The sequence below is a fragment of the Ailuropoda melanoleuca genome, chromosome 14 (genome assembly GCF_002007445.2).
Source record: "Ailuropoda melanoleuca isolate Jingjing chromosome 14, ASM200744v2, whole genome shotgun sequence".
NCBI classification, from domain to species: Eukaryota; Metazoa; Chordata; class Mammalia; order Carnivora; family Ursidae; genus Ailuropoda; species Ailuropoda melanoleuca.
This window is the reverse complement of record NC_048231.1, coordinates 41,658,955-41,677,783: the sequence shown is the minus strand read 5'-3', so window position 1 is coordinate 41,677,783 and position 18,829 is coordinate 41,658,955. Positions and strand designations below refer to the sequence as shown.

Below are 18,829 nucleotides of genomic sequence, written 5' to 3'. Positions count from 1 at the left end.
GGGGGCGGCCGCAGCGGCAGGGCCTGGCTCTGGCGCAGGGCGATGGGCTTGTAGGGCCTGCGGGCAGCACGCTTGGTCTCCGAGGACGACAGCAGCTTGCGGATCTTCCTGCGGACAGAGCAGGGCCCGCAGGTGACGCGGCTGCGGCGGCCGCCCCCCGCCCGCCCACGGCCTCGGGGAGGCCCCCACCTGGTCTCGTCGGTGGCCATGTAGAACACATCGTCCGGGGCGTCAATCCAGTTCATCCTCCGTCGCTTGACGGGGGGCAGGGAGCCCCCGCGGATCAGGCGCACTTTGGTGGGGTAGGACTTCCCATTGAGCAGAAGGTTCCGGCTTGGTCCCTGTGGCAAGGGGCGGCGTGAGGGGGGCACCCTGGGGACTGCGCGCTGCACCCTCCGCCCCGGGCTGTACCCCGAAACACGCAGGAGGCACGCGGGCCCGGCCTCCACCCCAGCCGCCAAGGGAGCCGNACGCTCCATGAGAGAGGGGATCCTTGGGCCAGGCTCTGCACAAGGCAGGTGTGTGGGGCAGAGGCAGGGGAATGACAGGAACCCCGGCCCAGCCTGGAGACCAGGAGAGCCACAGGTCAGCTGGTGCTCACGGGGTTCTCCCTGCCTGGCACACGGGCCTAGAGGCCCCAGGTAAGGGGAGGGACGGGATGGGACACAGAAGACACGGGAAGGGCTCGTTGGTTTTTTCTTTTTATGAGTTTTTTTTCCTTTGTTTTTTTTAATATGAAAATTACTTGAAAAGACCAGGGGCCAACCCCACCAGGCAGCTCGGCCAGCCGCTAAAAAAAAAAAAAAAAAAAAAAAAAAAAACCGATCCTAACGTTCCAGATGTAAGTTACAGAGCTTAAGTTCATCTACAAAAAAAGTAATAAAAATAAAATTTAAAATGGCACCTTCAACAGAACACAACAACACTTGCGGCCGGCCCGCGAGGCCCGCAGCGCACTGCAGGCACACAGGACGGCTCCTCAGCTCCGCTCCGGCCAAAAAGTAAACACAAAGCTAAAAACGACTCCTCAGCCTTCTGGGAATAAGTTAAAGTACTTCTTCCCGAGGTGTCCTGAAGGAGCAGTTTCTCTGCAGTGGGGGGCAGGGGGGCACTACCAAAACCGGGCGGCGGGGGGCAGGGAGCCCCCGCGGATCAGGCGCACTTTGGTGGGGTAGGACTTCCCATTGAGCAGAAGGTTCCGGCTTGGTCCCTGTGGCAAGGGGCGGCGTGAGGGGGGCACCCTGGGGACTGCGCGCTGCACCCTCCGCCCCGGGCTGTACCCCGAAACACGCAGGAGGCACGCGGGCCCGGCCTCCACCCCAGCCGCCAAGGGAGCCGTGCGTGACCGCACGTCCTGGGCACACGCGCGGGTAGAGGTCCCGCTAGCTCGCCCTCTTACCATATGCCTGGTCTGTCCGTGGTTCGCCAGACCTGACAAGGGCAAGAACAGAACGTGAGGCCCGGCCGCCAAAGGGCAGGAAAGCTGGAGCCACAGCCTGTGCCCTGGGGGGCCTGGAGGACGGGTGCCTCGGCCTCCCCCAGTCCCGGCCCAGCCCAAGCAGCCCCCAGGTGATCCCACAGCTGCCGGGGGCCCTGAGGACCACCTCTGGCCTGGCCAGTGGGGGAGGTACCGTCTTGGGCTCGAGGCAGAGGGCCAGGAGTCTCGGGTGTGACAGCCCGCTCCCTGGCACGCAGGCCCCCTGCCCGACGGGGCTGAGACAGATGAAGCCCGGTTTACACGGTAGCCAAGCAACGCCGAGCCCGGCCATAAACACCGTGGTACCGGAAGGCGCTCTACAAGGCGGCCCCTCTTCAGGCAGCGCTGCACAGGCCCCAGGAGGCCAGGCCGCGCCGGGCTGCTTCCCAAGGGGCTCCAAGCATCCCTCACTGATCCTGGGGCCAGCTGCCCTGCACGAGCGGATGGAGCTCCCACCCTGAGGGCTGGGGTCGGACCGAGAAGGCACCGTCCTGGGTCATGGTCCCCATGCCCCCAGCCAGGTGACCCCAGGGCTGTCACTGCCTCCCCTGCTCCACCTGTGCCAGTGAGCGTGCACGCACGGGTGTGCACACATGTGAGCACATGTGAGCACGTGTGCTTGTCCTGCCAGAGGCCTCCCAGAGCTAGCTCTTCCCAGATACGCTTCTTGACGGAGACCTGTCTCTCGGGGAGCAGCTGTCCAGCCCTCCCCCCAGCAAACCACCTCCTAGCCAGGGGAACCCCTGGGCAGGGCGGAGGGAGGGGCCCTGCACCTGGCCGGCAGCCCCAGGCCCGGTGCTACTTACCCAGGTAAGTGCCTATCAGAGTGATGGGTGCAGAGGGAAGAAAACAGACGGTCAGTGTTAGACAGTGAGCACGTGCACGGCCACAGGCCGAGGAAGGTGGGTGAGGGGCAGACGTGCCTGGGGGGCTGGGTTAGTGAGTTAAGGCCAAGGGTGCCGGGGTCCAGGCCCTGGCCCAGAGCCCGACTCATGCCTGCCCAGCAGTCTGGCAATGCCCCCAGGCCCAGGCTGCCCTGTGCTGTCTCAGGGGGCCAGCTGTAGCTTCCTTGCAGGGCTCGTGTGTGTGGCCCCCAGTGCTCCTGGGGGGGGGCGCCCACCAGTGATGCCCTTGGGACCCGCATCTGAGACTTAAGGAGACACAGCAGCATACCGATTTGGATAAACTGAAGAATACAAGTAGATTAACCTTATCCATCGCACTGGCTAACGGCTCTTTACAAAACAAGCCCCAAGCCCACAGAGAGCTGCTGACCAGCACCGGGCTCCACTTCTGTGGGATGCGACCAGGTGGTGCCCGAGAAGTCTGTAGCACAGGGCGGCGAGCAGGCCGGCCCCTGCTGCTGACACAGGGCACGGTGGCAGCCCCGGGGCAGCACCCAGGTCCAAGGCCAGGCTGGATGGCTGCTGCCCGCTGCCGTCTCGCAGGTCCCTGTGCCTGGCCCACCATCTTGGGGGCAGGGGACTCTGGGCACTTTCATGCTTGCTGGCCCATGGCGTCGGAGTGCCCACACGTGACCCTGAGCCTCCCGTGACCAGGGGCTCTGCGTGCATCTCCCCCGTCCTTCCCTCCGGCCTGCTTCCCCTCTCCCTCCCTCCCGCATGGATCCTGCCGCGGGCTGACCCTGGGGGAGCCAGAGCCTCCGGGACCCACAGGCCCCTCACTGCCACCACGGCCACCCCTCTCCTAGCACCTCACTCTGGAGCAGCCTCAGAGCCCAGGGATGCCCCTCGCCCAGCCAAGAGGGCAAAGCAAAGCCTTGAGCCACTGGGGGGGCAACTGTGGACAGGTCTGGACAACGAAGAGCCCCACTCCCGACACGCTGACGACCTGGGCACTTGATGGCGGCAGGGTCAAGGCACCCGCTTGCCGTGCCCCCCTCGGCCAGCCTCAGTCCCCTTCCCCTGGCACCCCCACCCCTGCGTGCGCCTCCCTGCGAGGCCCCGGCCTGGACATTCACTTGAGCCTTGAATGCCTCCCCCAGAGGTGCCGACCACGCCCTCAGCTTGGTCCTATCTGCCCCCACCGGGGAGGCCAGGGTCCCCAAGCCCCCCCCACAGGGCAGGGCGCACGAGAGGGCTGTCGGCACAGCACAGGCAGCCACGTGAGCGGAGGCTGACGGCATGCGGGCGGTCACAGCGCGATGGCGGACAGTACAGGCAGGCGGCGGGGGCGCCAGGGCTGCACGAGCGAGGACAGTCCACTGACCGGGCACTGGGCCGGGAAGGAGGGGACAATCCGTGAGCCAGAGGCCCCAAGGAAGGACCCGGCATTTGGGGGCCTGTGAGGCAGCCCTTGGTCCTCTGCCCAGTGACACAGGAAAGGGGGGGAGAGTGGGGAAGCGGGGTGCGGCCCGGCCCGCGTGGACTGCCCCATGGGCGAGCCCTGAGCCACCCGCCGTGCGTCATGCACGCAGGAGCACAGCACACACGGGCACCGCACGGCGCCCACGCCGCGGCCGCCCCAGGCCTTACCCCTACTGGGCATCAAGAGGCGCTTCTTCATGTTGCCTGCCAGCGCCCGGCGACGGGGGAGAGAGGGAGAGAGAACACGGTCAGCAGGCGTGGGCCAGGCAGGGACGGGGCCGGGCACCCCAGGGCCAGCAGGCCCCGCCGGCCGAGCGTGGAGGCCCCGCCTGGCCACCCCATCAGAGACTCACCGTCCACCCCGTTGTGCTGTTCATAGCTCCTCTTGCCCAGGATGGTGGGGGAGCCATTGTTGATGACAGGGGCCGACTTGGCAGGGGTCAGGCCGCCGAGCACGCCGGACACGCTCTTCACGGGGTCAGGCTTGGGGGGGCGGGGATGGGTCTCTGTTGGGAGAGCACAGGAGGCGCATGCTGCGTGGGAAGCCAATGGCAGCAGCAGCCCCCCGGGCCCACCGCGGCTGAGGGCCCACCAGGGGCACAGCCTACCAGGCCCGCCCGTCGGGGCGTCCCGGGAGCAAGGAAGAGGCAGGAAGGGCCGGCCCCACAGATCACTGGGCGCCCGCCAGCACCTCGCAGGCTCCAGACACAGGCCCGTGCACAAGCAGGCNACTGGGCGCCCGCCAGCACCTCGCAGGCTCCAGACACAGGCCCGTGCACAAGCAGGCCCATCAGCGTGTCTAGGTCCAGGCCACCGGGGCTCATGGCAGGGGGCTGGCCGCTGGCCAGACGATGAATTAACAGCCAGGCAGGCCCAGCCAAGGACACGCCCCACGAAGGGCTGGATCACGGCAGGCTCAGGCTCCTACCTGCCAAGGCTCCCCAGCCCTTGGTGGCTCTCAGGATGGGGCGAGGCCCAGCCCCACGACCCAGACCCTAGACATCCGATGACGCCAAATCCACTTGCGTCCACACGGAACACACTTAGCTCATGGCTCTGGAATGTCCTTCGCAGAAGGTCAGCCACCTCCATGCTGGGAGGGCCTGACTCACGATCCCGCCCTGAGCCCAGCAAAGGGGCCAGCCCTGCTCCCTGCTGCCCTAGCTGCCGGTGGCGGGCTGAGCGGTGGGCAAAGCTGAACCAAGGGGTGGTAGCCGAGGGCCCGCCCTGTGAGCCGGCCAGGTGTGCGTGCCGCTCACGGGGCAACTGGCCTTCCCGTGGGGCTGGGGTGAAGATGCATCCCGCAGGTGCCTGACACGGACACCCATCCTGGTTACGTTCAACCCAAACCCTGAACCCCCCGACTGCCCCCAGGCCCACCCCCAGGCTACAGCAATACAGAAGTAGCAGGATTGGGGGTGGGGAGACAGGGACCACGGCAGCTCAGGCCCCAAAGGGCCCTGCAGGCCCGGCACGGGGCAAGGTACCACAGAGGGGCAGGCCAGGGGCCGGAGCAGCAGGCGCGGCTCTGGGCACGCTCGCGCGTGGTGGCAGCATGGAGGGTGGCGCCCCCTCTTGAGGGCGCCCACGAGCACGCCGTCACACGGTGCTGGGGTGGGACAGGCTCACCGAGATACCGGAGCACGGCTTCCAGGGGCTTCCGCACGGCCTGCTTCAGCACCAGCGGGCTCTGGGAGGCTTCGGGCAGCCGGGCAGTGCCTGTGGGAGGAGCCCGCACACGTAAGGGGAGCCGGGGCCAGCACCCCGGAGGCCCCTCCCCCCACCACACAGGTGAGCCCCTCCTGCAGCGACAGAGCCCGGGGCTGGGGCCGGGGGGCCGACACTCACACTCAGCCTTGATGGCCGCGCTGTTGATAGGCATGTAGGGGTGGCGGGCCGCGTGCCACGGACGCAGGATCTCTCGGCACAGGCGCCGGGCGATGCGCGTGAGCTTGGTGGTGTGCAGGTAGAAGGCCTGTCTCGTCTTCATGGCAAACTTGGGACTCCCGCTGCTCCGGGCTGGGATGCCGTGGGGGCTCTGCGGAAGGGGGCGCGCCGCCCCGACACAGCGCCATGACCGCGGGCCGGATGCCCGGCCACGCGTGGGGGTGGGGAGGGGTGCCCACTTACCATGTTACTGCGGTTTGGTCCTGGCCTCTCTCCATCTAACCGGGTTGGCATTTTCAAGCCACCATATTTCTTCCAATATGTCCAGCAAGATGCGCAGAGGCGACACTGCATGTTAGGGGGACCCCAAGAATACCACTGGTAAGACTGGGCGGCTACGGACAACAAAGTTGGAAATAGACGGGTCCTTAAGCAGAACCAGTGACGGCAGAGAGATTACACAGTGTCGCCCGCCCGCCCACTGAGCCGCCCCGCCGCGGGCCCAGGCACCTGAAGACCCGCGAGGAGGGATTTCCCAGGGAGGGAGCGCCCCCCCCGCCCCCAGCCTTCCCCCGATGCTGGGCGGCGGGCACTTACTGTAACAGCTCTCGCAGGCTCGGCCGGCCCCAGGGCTCTGGCCTGGCGCCCCCGCGCCATTCACCACGCCTGCCTTGACGTTATTGACGCTGATCTGGTTCGGATTTGGCTTGTTACTTAGGGTGAGGGAGAGAGGGAGGACGTCACGGGAGCGCCAGGCCGCTGGCGTGCAGCTCCCAGGAAGGCCAGGCGCTCGGGCACCGGCAGCCCCGTCCACGCGGGGCGGGCGCGCCAGCTCTCTCCCCGGCAGTCCTGGACGCTACTGCGGCAAGCTTCGAGCCCCGGTCCACACCCCAGCTCTGGCTGGCAGAGCGGTGCTCGGCTCAGGTGGGCTTGAGTCCTGACGCCTGTACCAACCGAGGGCCGCTGCCCGCCCACCCCGCCCATGGTCCCCAGGGGCGGCGAGGGCACGCGGGGATGCACTTACTAGTTGGGGATATACACTTGCTTCAACTTGCTCTCCGCTTCCGCTGCTTTCAAGCGTTTCTGGACACAGGAAACAGAGGTCAAGGGCCCCGGGCCAGGGAAGGGCTGCCGCGGGGGCGGTGTGCCCGCAAGGGGCGGGGCGCTCACCTGTTGCACGTATCTGTCGGTGGTCTTCCACATGTAGTAATACTCGATGATGCTGGTGAGGGACTTCCAGGGCAGCTGTGCGAGACGGGGCCGCGCGTCAGCAGCGGGGGCCCTCCCCCAGCAAGGACCCTTCCCCCGCCGCGGCGATGCCCCGACGCCCCCTCCAAGCCCCGCCTGGCGGTACCCCTCCTGCGGACAGCAAGTGCCAGATCGCGCTCTCCCCTTTGAGTTCTGTTCACGCCATCGTTTCGGGTGCCGGCTCACCCTGCGGGTGGAGGGGTTCCCGCCAGCCCTTCCTGCTCTGCCTACGGAACCAGCGTCCTCTCAACACGGAGGAAGCGTGTCCGTGGTGTGGACGTAACTCAGAAACCTGCCTGCTTGCGCCAGGGATTCAGACAGCGTCTATACTCTGTCCACTGGACCAGCTGCTGAGGCGGCCGCATGCTCGCCGTGGGGTCCCAGCCCCATGGCCTCCGCGCATGTCTGGCCAAGTGTCACCTGCGGCCCCAACTTCTAGCTGCTGCTCTTTTCTGGGAAGGTCTCGCTCGCTGTGTCTGGGACGTCAGCAAGTGACCCGAACGTCAGACTCGGGGCGAGTGATGTCAGGGGCTCCCTGCTCTGCCCTCTGCAGGCCGGCCTCTCTACCTTTGGCAGGTCCCTTCTGCCCTCTGGGGGCTTGTCAGGTGCCCGCCTGTGACCTGTGGCACTCCTAATCAGACACTGGCCGGCCCGTGTCCCGTCTCCGCCCTGCCCCCTCTGACAGATGCGCTCCCCGCGAGGTTCGCTGTGGAGGTGTCTCTCCGCTCAGCTGGTTCACAGGTGTGGTTCAGCGGGGTGTGGGGCGGGGTGCGCGGGGGCACGGGCCCTGCCCCAGCTGTAAATCCCACAGGCCCCCAGGCAGGGGCAGGGAGGGGGGCGGACGCCCTCAAGGGACGCAGAACAGGACACATAAGGAGAGGCTCAGTGGGGTAAATAGAACCAATGAACTCCAACAAGCTGGAGGGACGCTGGTGGCGCCCGGCGCTGACCCCTGACCTGGGCCCAGGCTGCTGGGAGCTGCAAACAGACGCAGGTGCGCCAACACACGGCGGCCGTGGGGAGGGGGTCCCGCGCCCACCCTGTGGCACTCACGAAGTCTTGCTGAATGTCTGTGAAGTCTTTCCCGTACTTCTCCAGGGCCTCCTCGAAAAGGCTGGCCTCGGAGGCCGACCACTCCTCCATCTCGTCCCTGCACAGCACAGGCCCGCCCTGTGGCACCAGCGCCGAGATGGCCTTGGCGACGTCATACACACTCTTGTGCAGCGTGTCCATGGCGTGGAACTGTGGCAGGACACACGGGGGTCACCCAGGCCCACCCACCCGAGAGGAGAGGACAGTCCCGGGAGGCAGCTGGGGTCCACGGGGATGGAGGTGGGCTTGCTCCCGGGACGAGCCTGCTGGGCTCTCCTGGAAGGCAGGGGGCAGACTCATCCCAGCTGCGTGGAGCCAGGAAACGTGGGCAGTCGACCTGCTTCGTCACTGCCATCCCGTCCCTGCTTCTCCTGGCTAGTGTGGTGACCCGAGGGGGCAAGGGGCCCTGCACGGGGCCGGGATGGGGCAGCCCAGACACAGCAGGCCCCGGCAGGGCCTGAGAGCATAAGAGCCACCACGGGCCCCACCGGCACCGGACGGGGTCCCCACCTGTGCCGATGCCCGGCATATGGCCCACTCACCAAGGTGATGTCCCGGGAGGCGGCCGCGGCACTCATGTGCAGGCTGGGCTGCCGGACGGAGCTGCTACAGTCCAGGGCTCGCGCAAAGGTGCCCACGGAGCTGGGGGCAGCGGGGAGACACTGACCACTGGAGCCCGATGCAGAGGTGCCCCAGCCCACCCCAGAGCAAGCCAGACAGGAGGACACGGTGGGCTGGGAGGCCCCAGGGACAGAGCATGCCACTGGCAGCCACCTCCCGCGGCTCAGCTTCCTGAGCTCGTGGCAGGGCTGCCCCTCCACAGGGAAGGCTCAGGGTCCAATTGAGTGCACGGGGGCCCCCTGCACCCTCACAGGGACTCCCCTCCGACTGGCCCAGCCCCAGGGCTCCACGGGGGTAGGGGGTGGGCGGTGGTGTCCTCCTCAGAGCGCTGCCTCCCTCGTGGCCCTCAGGCCCTGGGGCCTTAGGAGCCACATCCTCCCTTCTCAGCTACGCCCCCAGCCGTCTGCAGGGGAACAGCCCACATCCTGTCCACTGTCCAGAGATGAGCGTGCACTTCTGCCCAGTCCTCAGGTCCTGGGGAGCAGCCCCGTCTGTGCCCGGCTGCTTGGCCCCTGCCACTGGCTGGCCCTGAGCGATGTGGGTAGGCACACAGGCCTGGGGTCCAGGCAGCACCCCGGCCGCCCCTGGTGCCCAGAACTCACCGGGCCACCACCAGGAACTGGTCAATCTGCTTGTCTATGAGCGGGTTGTGCGCCTCCCACACCTTGGTCTCCAGTCTGGACTGGTCTCGGCCATCCTCCTCACCTACAAGAAACAGAACGGTGACGCCAGCAAGACCCTAAGGCCCCGAGGCTTGCAGCAAGGCCTGTGAGAGCCAAGGGTCTGCCTGCCTCCAGAGGCCCTGGGGGACGGGCCCGAGGCCACACGCGCAGTTCCAGGCATGCTCGGCACGCGACAATTTTCTGCGCTCCACACGCGGCCCGCCGAGGCCCCGCCCTCTGGGCGCCGGAGCAGCCAGGTGCGACGACAGGGGCGGAGGTCCTACAGCCTCGGCAGCAGTGCGCCCAACGACCAGGACACGGGACGCCGATGTGGCCGCGTCCAGCATGGACGTCTGCCACCCAAGGGCCCTTCACGGTGCCAGACAGGCCATGTTTCAGTGTATCCTCTTTCCAGGAAGGCCCCCCGCCCCACAATCCGGCGGGCCCGACGGCTTCCGAAGAAGGAAGCTCACTGGCAGAGACCAGCACGGACGGCGCAGAAGACGCCTGGGGAGAGTTCACGCCCCAGTGCGGCCAGCGCGCATGAGTGGGAAAGGCCACGGCCACAACCAGCCCAGGCTCACAGGCCGCACACGTGCCAACGATCCACTCGGCGCCCCTTGCTTGCGGGGGCAGCGAACTCCAGACCAAGGACAGGGACCCTCACGGGTGTGTCCCACCTGCGTCAGGGCCCCGCGGGCCCACCGCAGAGCCTGTGTGAGCAGGTAGCTCGAGCTGGGCTCAAAGTTGCCAGGGAAACACGTGCTCCCTTGCCTCAGGGAGGGTCAGGCCTCATGGGCCCATCTGGGGTTGTGGCAGGAAGGCCTCCCACTCAGGGGTACATGACGGATCCGGGGCAAGGATCTGAACACCCCTTCCGGGTGCAGGCCGGGGTTTTGGGGGCCGCCGTGAGCTGCAGGCTGAGTATGGGTGGGATGTGCCTGGTGTCGTAGGTCGTGTCCTTCCTGGGGGGGCTGTGTGCCGAGACCCCTCACCGGGGTCCCACGGCTCCTGGCATCAAGGGTCGAGGGCCACCCCGAGCTAAGCCTCTGCCGGCCGTCACTCTGCACCCTTGAGCGTTTCCAAGCATTAAAGGTGACGGTACAATTTCATTCCCTGGGAGGGTCCTGGCTCCAGGGCCCGTGAAGACCCCCTCTCGGCAGCACCCAGGAGCTCGGTGGACCCAGGCCCGGGCCCCGCATCCCCGAGGCAGCCCTTAGAGCCTGGCACCCAGGTCCCTGCCAGGGAAACTGAGTTCCTCTGACATTCAAGCCACTCCACGTCCTCCTTTGGTAGTCACCAGACCCCGCCCCCAGACCTGCTGTGATCGGGAGGCCGGTGGAGGCCCTGAAGTCCACGTGGACCCAAACACCAGCTGTGTGCACAGCAAGGGGAGGGGACCGTCACGAGGCAAGCGATGGGCCAGGATGGGCAGGTAGGAGGTGGGGCGCGGTGCTCAGGGAAGCCCCCAGACGTGGCCAAGAGCCAGAAGGTGGGACGCAGGGCAGAGGGAACCTGTGTGCTTCCTGGCGTGGCTTCCCCCCACACCCCTCCTCACCTCCAACCGGCAGGACCCCCCCAACAAAAAACCAACCAAGGAGAAGAGGAGGCCAGTGTGCGACTCGCAGGTGTAGACATGGTGTCACGTGGGTACGTATGTCGGGGGCACACACGTGTAAAAAGAAGTGACACATGCAAGCCAATGCCAGACATTTTTTAAAAAAACTAGATCAGCCTCAGAGAAACGGGTCATCACATCCATGAAGAAGAGCCAGAGGCCACAAGAGAGGAACGTGGACACTCAGAGAGCGTCCTTGGAGAATAGCAGGTGATGGCAGAGATCGGGAAGGAGGAAAGGAGCCCAAGACCTCCATCTGGCTGGCCCGACAGAGCGCGGGCACATGCTGGCCACACACGCTCTGTCGCCGAGGGACCGGCCGAGAGGCCGACAGACCGCGGGCCCGGAGAACCCAGCTGGGCCTGGAGCAGGGATGTGACACCGGGGTGCCGAGAGCAGCAGAGGACGCGGGACAGAGGCTGGGCCATCTCCATAGAAGGAGCAGCTCAAGTGATGGAAACCCACAAAAGATCATCACAGCCGCCTGGCTGCCTGGCGAGCGGTGGGCCCTACGCCACAGCTGGCGACTTTCAGCAGAAAGAGAAGCAGGGGCGGGAGGGGCGACGGAGCGACAGGAGCACACGGGGGGGGGGCCGAGCCGCTGACAGCCCCATCCCGCCCGCCACCTCCACCTGCCGCGAGACACCGCGGGCCGTGAGGGGTCGCAGACGGCACTGCCCACCGGCACAAGCAGCCCACACGGGCACATTCATTCAAAAAAGATTTTTCGGAGAACAAGCTTAAAAGAGCGCCCTGAAGGAACCTTGCCCTCCTCGCCCGCGGCCGCTCTGCCCACCGCCCTGTGCCCTACCTTCCTTCAGCAGGTCAGTGATGTCCGCCTGGTACCGGTTTCCCACGCGGATCTCTCCCTTATCGGCCAGCAGGGTCTTCTGCTGGGGGTCGTAGACTAGAGAATAGAAGAAGAAATCCTGAAAGACAGCACACGAGACGGCATCAGCAGGGCGCCCCGAGCCTGGCCTGGAGCCCGTCCCGAGCCTGGCCTGGAGCCCGCCCTGGGCATGGGGAGTCCTCGGAGTGGCCCCACACAGGAACGGCCGTGGCAAGGACCCCGGGCACTGCGCTGCCGCCCCAGCAGACGCACACGTGGGGCCACAGAACGTTCTGGACTCGACGCCCAAGCCACCTTCCTCGGAACTGGCACAACCAGCCCTTCTGACCCCAGCTCCTTGCGTCCTGACTCACAGCCGAGTTTCTCAGGACCTGCGTTGAGCTGCCAGGGTTGTTTTCCAACAGCAAGCGTGCTGACCTAGGTCGCACGCGGAGGCCTGGCCGGCTGGCATGTGCAATTAGGGGGCCTGGGGGCCAGCTCACCCCCTTGATGCTCCCTCGACCCCGCTCCAGTCCCCGACCCCCCGGAGGCCGGGCGCAGACACGATTCACGGCGTCTTCACCACGGCTCAGCCGCCTGCTTTCTCACTTCCAACCATGTGCTTCCTGAGCAGGTGAACGCGCACCGGCAACAAGAGCCAGGCCCTCGCCCTCGGGACACACGCGTGCCGCCCTTACACGGTCACGTATCACGGCGGGCCGTCGTGCTCAGTCCCTGTAGCGTGTCCTGTGGGGCTCCACCAGCACGGGGCCCCTCGGAACGGCAGGCAGCACCCCCGCCACGCTCCCTCCTGCCCACCGCCGTCCAGCGCCTTCTCTAGACATCTCCCTGCCTGCTCTGCAGGACTGTGGGCTCGTCCCTGTCCGGGCGGCTTCCCGGACTCCAGACTCTGAGTCAGGCCCACGCACGGCTGCACCACGGGCTGTCCTCGTGGCCGTTCTGCTCACGTCCGCAGCCCGGGCCCCTGCAATGCACCAGGCTCTGCACGCTGGGAGGGGCTGTGGCTGAGAACAAGCATGCCACCTCGGGCCACCCGCCCCTCCCCTGCCCCTCCCCTGCCCCTCTCGTCGCCAGCATGCCCCTGCCCCTCCAGACCCCATCTGGCCCCCCATGGGCCGTTTCTCCACGACCTCAGTGCACGTTCTGCCCAGGTCATGCTGTTCCCCAGGGACACATGCACTGTTTGGAGACATTGTCGGTTGTCACAACTGGGGGGTGGCCTCGGTGGGTAGCATCCTACAAATGCACAAGGTCCCCACTCTTGCTCCACGGCCCCAAGCCGCTGACGGCCCTGATGTTTTTGGTTTTACAGAAACAGAAACCCTTCCCGTTGTGCGGCCAACGCGGCTGTGGCTCAGCACAGTGAGGCTTCGAGGTGGCGGCCAGTGCGGGCCGTCAGGACACCTCCAGGCCGTGCCCCCGCTGGTCCTCCAGGGATGCAGACGCGGCCCGGGAAGCCAAACAAAGCGCCCAGCGCCCAGCCGCGGGGCGGGGACGGCCCCAGGGACCGTGCAGCCGGCCTCACCTCCCGCTCCAGGTAGGACTTGAGGGACTCCGTCTCGTTGAGCAGGGTGACGCTGCACTTCCCTCTGCAAGAGGGGGCGCACCGTCAGCGGAGCAGGGGGGCCCCCGCGCACCCTCCAGGCCGCTGGCTACCTGATGTGCGTGGCGGGCAGCGACTCCAGCTGCCGCGAGAGGAACAGCTCCCGGTGCCGGAGCTGGTGCTTCAGTTTCTCAGGCAGGTCCACCATCTCGGGGTTCTCCATCTCCTCCTCCACTTCTCCTGGGGGGACGGGGGCCGTGAGCCCGCGCATCCGCTCACCCCAGCACCGCACGGGCGGGCGGGGCCGCCTCCCAGCAGCAGCCCCGGGGACCCGGGTCAGGGGCTGCCGCCCACCCAGCAGCACGCGAGGGTCCTCTGCAGCGAGCGTCTCTTACCTTCCTCGCCGTTGTCGGCCCCCGGTCCGGTCTTGTAGCAGACGGACAGCGCTACACAACAGACAGACAGCGCCCCGGCCCCAGGTGAGCGACGGAGCAGCGCCTGCCCACCCGCCTGGCTGCCCGCTGGCTGTGAGGACAGGACGCAGGGAGGGCGGGGTGGGCATGGGCTCCGAGGGCCTCAGAGGGGGCAAAGGGCGAGGGACCGGCCCAGGTCAGGTGAGCAATGCCGACCGGGACCTCAGCCACACCTCCAGGGTGGGGACGCCCGAGCACCCAGGACTCGTGGGCGCACGCGTGTGTGTGCACGCCGCGTGTCGGGGTGCAGTGCTCCCAGGGGCACAGTGGAGGTCTGGGGTGGTGCGGGGGGCGGGGGGGGGCCATGCCAGGGGCCTTGCAGCACCTGGGCCACCCTGGGTCTCCGCACGCGGCACTCTGCTGCCCCCCTGTGGTGACCGAGGGGAGTCCCCAGCAGCCTGCGGCTCAGACAACAGGCCAGGGCCAGGGCTGCCAGGGGGAGGCGGTCCTGTGTTCGCTCCAGGTGTCTCCCACCCCCCCTGCCCACTCCCGCAGACCCCACAAGCCGCTGCACCCCCAGCCTGGGGACGTCACCCATGTCCAGACACCCACCCGCCAGCCCACCTGACACTCACGCCCGCCCTGGGGCATTACTGTGGGCCCGGGCAGCATGGCTAGGAACGGGGCCAGAGACAGCCATCCTGGGCCCCTCCCCAGCGGACACAAGCCCACCGGGGCTCCGAAACCCCACCCATCAGAGCCGCCAACAGCAGGGCTGAGGAGGGGCCCCAGGCGTGGGTAAGGCGTGGGTCACAACAGCACCCCCAGAAGACTGGGAGCGAGACGTCCCACAGCCTTGTGCCCCCACCCCACCTAGCTCGGACACACCCCAAGAGCCGCCCACAGTTTGCTCTGGGGGCAGAGTGCTGCTCTTGGGACCGCTCTGCATGGGCGTGTGCTCGAGGGCACATGGGCGCGTGGACGTGCGTGGCTCGGGCCAGGGGGCTGTGGCCACGTCTGCTGTGGTTTGAGAAGGCTGTTCTGGGTCCCCACAAGGGGTCAGGGCTGAGCAGAGAGCGGCCAGGGGATCGCAGGAAGGCCTCACTGCTGTGGGTCACCCATGTGGCCTGGGGGCTGCAGGCCTGGCAGCGGAGGGCGGGGGCTTCTGTCTCCCAGGGCCCCAGACCCAGAAGAACCCCTGTCAGCCGATGGACCGTACGGGCCACAGGCCTCCCTGACTGAGCAGCAGGCTCCCTGGGTCTCCCCCTCCTGCCAGAAGAACAGGCCCCTGATGCTGGGCTGGGGCCTGGGCAAAACGGCCAACCAGTCTCACCCTCGCTGCCCCAGCCGAGATGGCCCCATGGAACGTGGTTTCTGGGAAAACCGCTACAACACACAGCAGCCAGTCCCGGAAAGCACAGGCAGGGTCCTGCCCTCAGATGGATCCCGTCGCGCACCCCACTGCAGAGCTCTGCACAGCCTCCGCGGCCACCGCCCATCCCACAGCTCCAACGTGGTCCTTCTGGCAACACTGCCCCCCCCAGCTCCCATCACATAACACCAGCCCAGGGCCCTCCTGGAGCTGACCTCCAGGGTGCCCCGCAGCAGGACAGCCCGGCCGCGGACCACCACGTGCTCAGGGGTGAGGACCGTGGCACTCTGGGCCAGGCAGGGGACACGGCTGAGGAGATCTGTAAGCACCAACACCCCAAGCCGACAGTGACCCTGTGTCCCACCTCTCAGTCCTCCCCTGGGGGGGGAAGCATCGCCATCTATGACTGGACACACAGCCACCTGCAACACGAGTGTACAGAGGCCAGAGAAACCAGAGCCCAGGCCCACAGCCGCCCCCACGAGCAGACAGCCCCTCAGCGGGTAGGACCTGGAATGAGTCCTCCTGGGAAGCCAGACGAGGCCAGCAAGTACCAGCTCTGCTGTCTACCCTGGCACAGGGCAGGGTCTGTCCCAGGGGCCCTTCAACACACCTCACTACTTCTGTCCCTCGTCCCCAAGGCCCCGGGAGACCTAGTCCTGGACCGACTGCCCTCGAACCCCTCCAGGACCCAGGGTGGAGGCCGGTGTGGCCTGGGCATCCAGCCTCTCACACCACCATGCTGGGGGGCACAGGCAGAGAGGCTCCCCTGGCCTGAGTCCTGCCTTGACCTGGGGCCTGGCCGGGAGGTCCTGGCTCCCCCGTGTCTGGACCCCCATAAAGAGGAACAGATAGGGCCCTGTCCCCAGGGTGGACAGCCCTGTAGGCAAGCACCTGGGGGACCACGGCAGTCACAGTCCATGCCTGCTGGGAGCCGCTGCCTCACAGAGGCCAGAACCCTGGCCCAGGATCAGGCAGGTCCTACCCTGAGGATGGGGATCTGGGACCACCCCCCTCACTGCTGGCCGGAGGGGCCGTGTGGGACCCCAGGGCATGGAGGCAGGTGCAGGCCAGTGCCCAGACTGTGGCCGCCTGAGAGCGGGAACACCGGCCCCAAGGAGGAGGGAGACCCCGGCGCTCGCGCTACGCTGCTGGGAGTCCCCACGCGCCAGGGCTTCTGAGACTTGGGTTCAAATGACAGACGGGTGGACTCCGTTTCTGAGAGCAGTGCTCCGAGCAGCAGTGAAAACCTTTCGGTCAGGTCAACAGGAGCAGCAGAGGCCTTGCACCCCCCCCAACATCCAGGGAACACTCCCCAAAACTAATCTCGTGAGGAAGAAACCCCAGGGAAACGACCCGGGCCGGGTGTCTGCAGCCCACAGCAGCACACCGCAGGGCAGCGGAGGGCCCAGGGCAGGTGGGAGCCGCCCCCGGGGGAGAGGCCGAGACTCACTGGCGTGCTTGTCGGCCAGGGCGATGAGGGTGCTGGAGATGTCCCGTCTGCGGTAGAAGCAAACCACCTTGGCCTCCACGTTCCCGTTGGCCGTCTGCAACAGCAAGGTGGGGTCTGAGGAGCACACGCCCCGACTCCCAGCTCCCGCAGGGGCTGCCCCCAGAGGGGACCTGGGGTGGGACCAGGGCTTCCCGGGAGGAAGGGGCAGGGAGGGGACGCACGGCGGACCTAAGCCCCGTCGGGGCCCCTTCCCTCCAGGTCTATCTTCCCTCCACCCCCGGTGCCATCATGTGGACCCCAGCCCACCGGCCCGGGTTCCCTCCCATTGGCCTCTGTGTCCCTCCCCCAGGTCTTGCTTGCTCAGGGCCGGAACCTGGCAGACATCTGGCCAGCAGAAAGGACAACCATGCCCAGAGGTCGGCCGCAGCCTGCTGTGCCTTCAGCACCCCTATGGGCCTCGTCAAGGCGGGCACAGCCCTGAGAAGACCCCGGTGCCAGGGGCCTGGATCTGCATCACAAGCAGAAGCAGCCAGGGGCACTCGGGGGCCCAGTCCAGCCAGTGGACTTGATTTCAGCTCAGGTCCTGACCCCAGGATCGTGGGGTCGAACCCCGCCTCAGGCTCCCTGCTCAGCGGGGTCTGCTCAAGATTCTGTCTCTCCCCCTTTGTCTCTACTTGCGCGCCCACCCCCCCAAATCAATCAATCAATCTTGAAAACGAGAAAGAAAGAGAAGCAGCCCGGGAGGGGCTTGCAGCAAGCGCGGGGAGGGGGCTGCCACGCCCGTGCTCGGAGACACTTTTAAGGACTTCTGAAGAGCCACGCAAACAAGACGAGAACAAGACGCTGAGTCCGCTGGGGGTAAGCTCGCAGGAAGTGCGGGCTCTTCTCCACTCACAGGAGCTTAAGAAGCGTCTAATGCCAACACAAGGCTTACACCGCGACTCTGACTCCGCGCGCCGGCATTCCTATCGTTAGACAACATCGTCCTCACGACTCCACGTTTTAGTTCTTTAATCCCACGAGGCTGACAATCTTTCAAGAAATCTGGGGACTTTTCACACGTGGGCACGACAGAGGCAGGACCAGCTCTTGACCCCATGCGCTCGCACACGCATGTGCAGGGACACACATATGCGGGCCTTGCCCGACAGCGACAGCCCTCCGTCGGGAGGACGAAGACTCTCGTACCAAGTGTGAAAACAAGGGGCAGCGAGACTGCTGGCAGGCGCCCTGTGTCGCGCACGGACACTAAACTGTTAGAGACACCATTTGTCACGATGTCGGCTACAGACTCGTGGACACTCTGCGTTCCAAGGCTTCACGAGGCTGCACAAGCCATGGATCCCATCACAAGGATCTCCTTCCTAGCAACGGTTCCAGAAGCCGCCTGCTGGGCTCCAGACAAGCACATCCACAGGACTGCCGGCAGGGCCACGCGGGCATCCAGGGCGAGGTCTGACACGATGGCCCCTGGGACGGGACGGGATGGGAGCCCTGTGTCCGCAGGGCACAGCTTGTGGCTCCCACTCCCAGGGCCCTGGTAGGGTTCCTGCACCCCGGCCAGGGGAACAGGCACTGCTTTGCATGGCCTAGCCCACGTGAGGCCTGGCTAAGGCCGGGCCCTGGAAACCCGGGACGTCCAGGACTCCCTCTCCCACGAGCTCCCCTCGCTGGTGCTCCCGGGGGCCCCACCCCAGCTTCGGTCTGCACATGTGAGAGGCTGGCAACTGTCTCCTGTCGCCAGGGCAGCATGCGGGGCTGGGGACAGGCTCTCTGGGAGGGTCCCCAGACCCTACCCGTGGGGCTACAGCCCCAAATGGTCTACCATCTGTGCTTTGCCGTCCTCTTCTGAGATTCCCACGTCCCGTGTTCCAAACCGAGGACCAATCCTCTAATTCCAGGATTCCCTGCAGGGCCTCTGCTGCCTTCTGGGCACCTGTGGCCTGGCCATCACCCCAGGCCTCTCCCCACGCCTCCTCAGTTCCCTTGCCCCAGGTCCTGCTCCTTTTCTTCCAAAACAGCCATTTCCCCCAGCGCTGTACAGACCCAGCACAGTTGTAAGGAGAAACCGTAACAATTACTTTGAAGGTCTGGATGGCCCAGGGTCACTTCACTAACAAGCCAGGCTTTGCAGGAGGCCTCAGGAGACCCCAAATGCAATAGGACCGCTGCTACGGGTCTGTAAGGAAGACTCATTTTCAAACTGTTTTCCATTTATGGAAAAGGGGTGAAACATGGTGCCCCTGCCCTCCCCCACCGCCAACAC

At 66.4% G+C, this 18,829-nt stretch overlaps 2 protein-coding genes across 2 annotated transcripts in view; both read right to left on the bottom strand.

Annotated features, from left to right (window-relative positions):
• Window positions 1-2,273, bottom strand: part of LOC117795939 (metastasis-associated protein MTA1-like) — a 3,925-nt gene extending 1,652 nt beyond the window's left edge. The window contains exons 1-3 of the mRNA XM_034642179.1: window positions 1,400-2,273; window positions 190-341; window positions 7-108 (exon numbers count right to left, since the gene is read on the bottom strand). Coding sequence (XP_034498070.1) covers window positions 7-108; window positions 190-341; window positions 1,400-1,402 — 257 coding nt within the window. The 5' untranslated portion in view covers window positions 1,403-2,273. The remainder of the gene's footprint in view (window positions 1-6; window positions 109-189; window positions 342-1,399) is intronic.
• Window positions 2,274-5,699: 3,426 nt separating this feature from the next.
• The window catches only part of LOC100464283 (metastasis-associated protein MTA1), an 18,410-nt gene continuing 5,280 nt past the window's right edge, over window positions 5,700-18,829 (bottom strand). The window contains exons 3-15 of the mRNA XM_034643029.1: window positions 16,564-16,657; window positions 13,721-13,771; window positions 13,439-13,565; window positions 13,308-13,371; window positions 11,744-11,861; window positions 9,255-9,357; window positions 8,574-8,673; window positions 7,993-8,181; window positions 6,862-6,936; window positions 6,716-6,774; window positions 6,289-6,404; window positions 5,935-6,039; window positions 5,700-5,842 (exon numbers count right to left, since the gene is read on the bottom strand). Of these exons, the coding sequence (XP_034498920.1) occupies window positions 5,939-6,039; window positions 6,289-6,404; window positions 6,716-6,774; window positions 6,862-6,936; window positions 7,993-8,181; window positions 8,574-8,673; window positions 9,255-9,357; window positions 11,744-11,861; window positions 13,308-13,371; window positions 13,439-13,565; window positions 13,721-13,771; window positions 16,564-16,657 (1,197 nt within the window). The 3' untranslated portion in view covers window positions 5,700-5,842; window positions 5,935-5,938. The remainder of the gene's footprint in view (window positions 5,843-5,934; window positions 6,040-6,288; window positions 6,405-6,715; window positions 6,775-6,861; window positions 6,937-7,992; window positions 8,182-8,573; window positions 8,674-9,254; window positions 9,358-11,743; window positions 11,862-13,307; window positions 13,372-13,438; window positions 13,566-13,720; window positions 13,772-16,563; window positions 16,658-18,829) is intronic.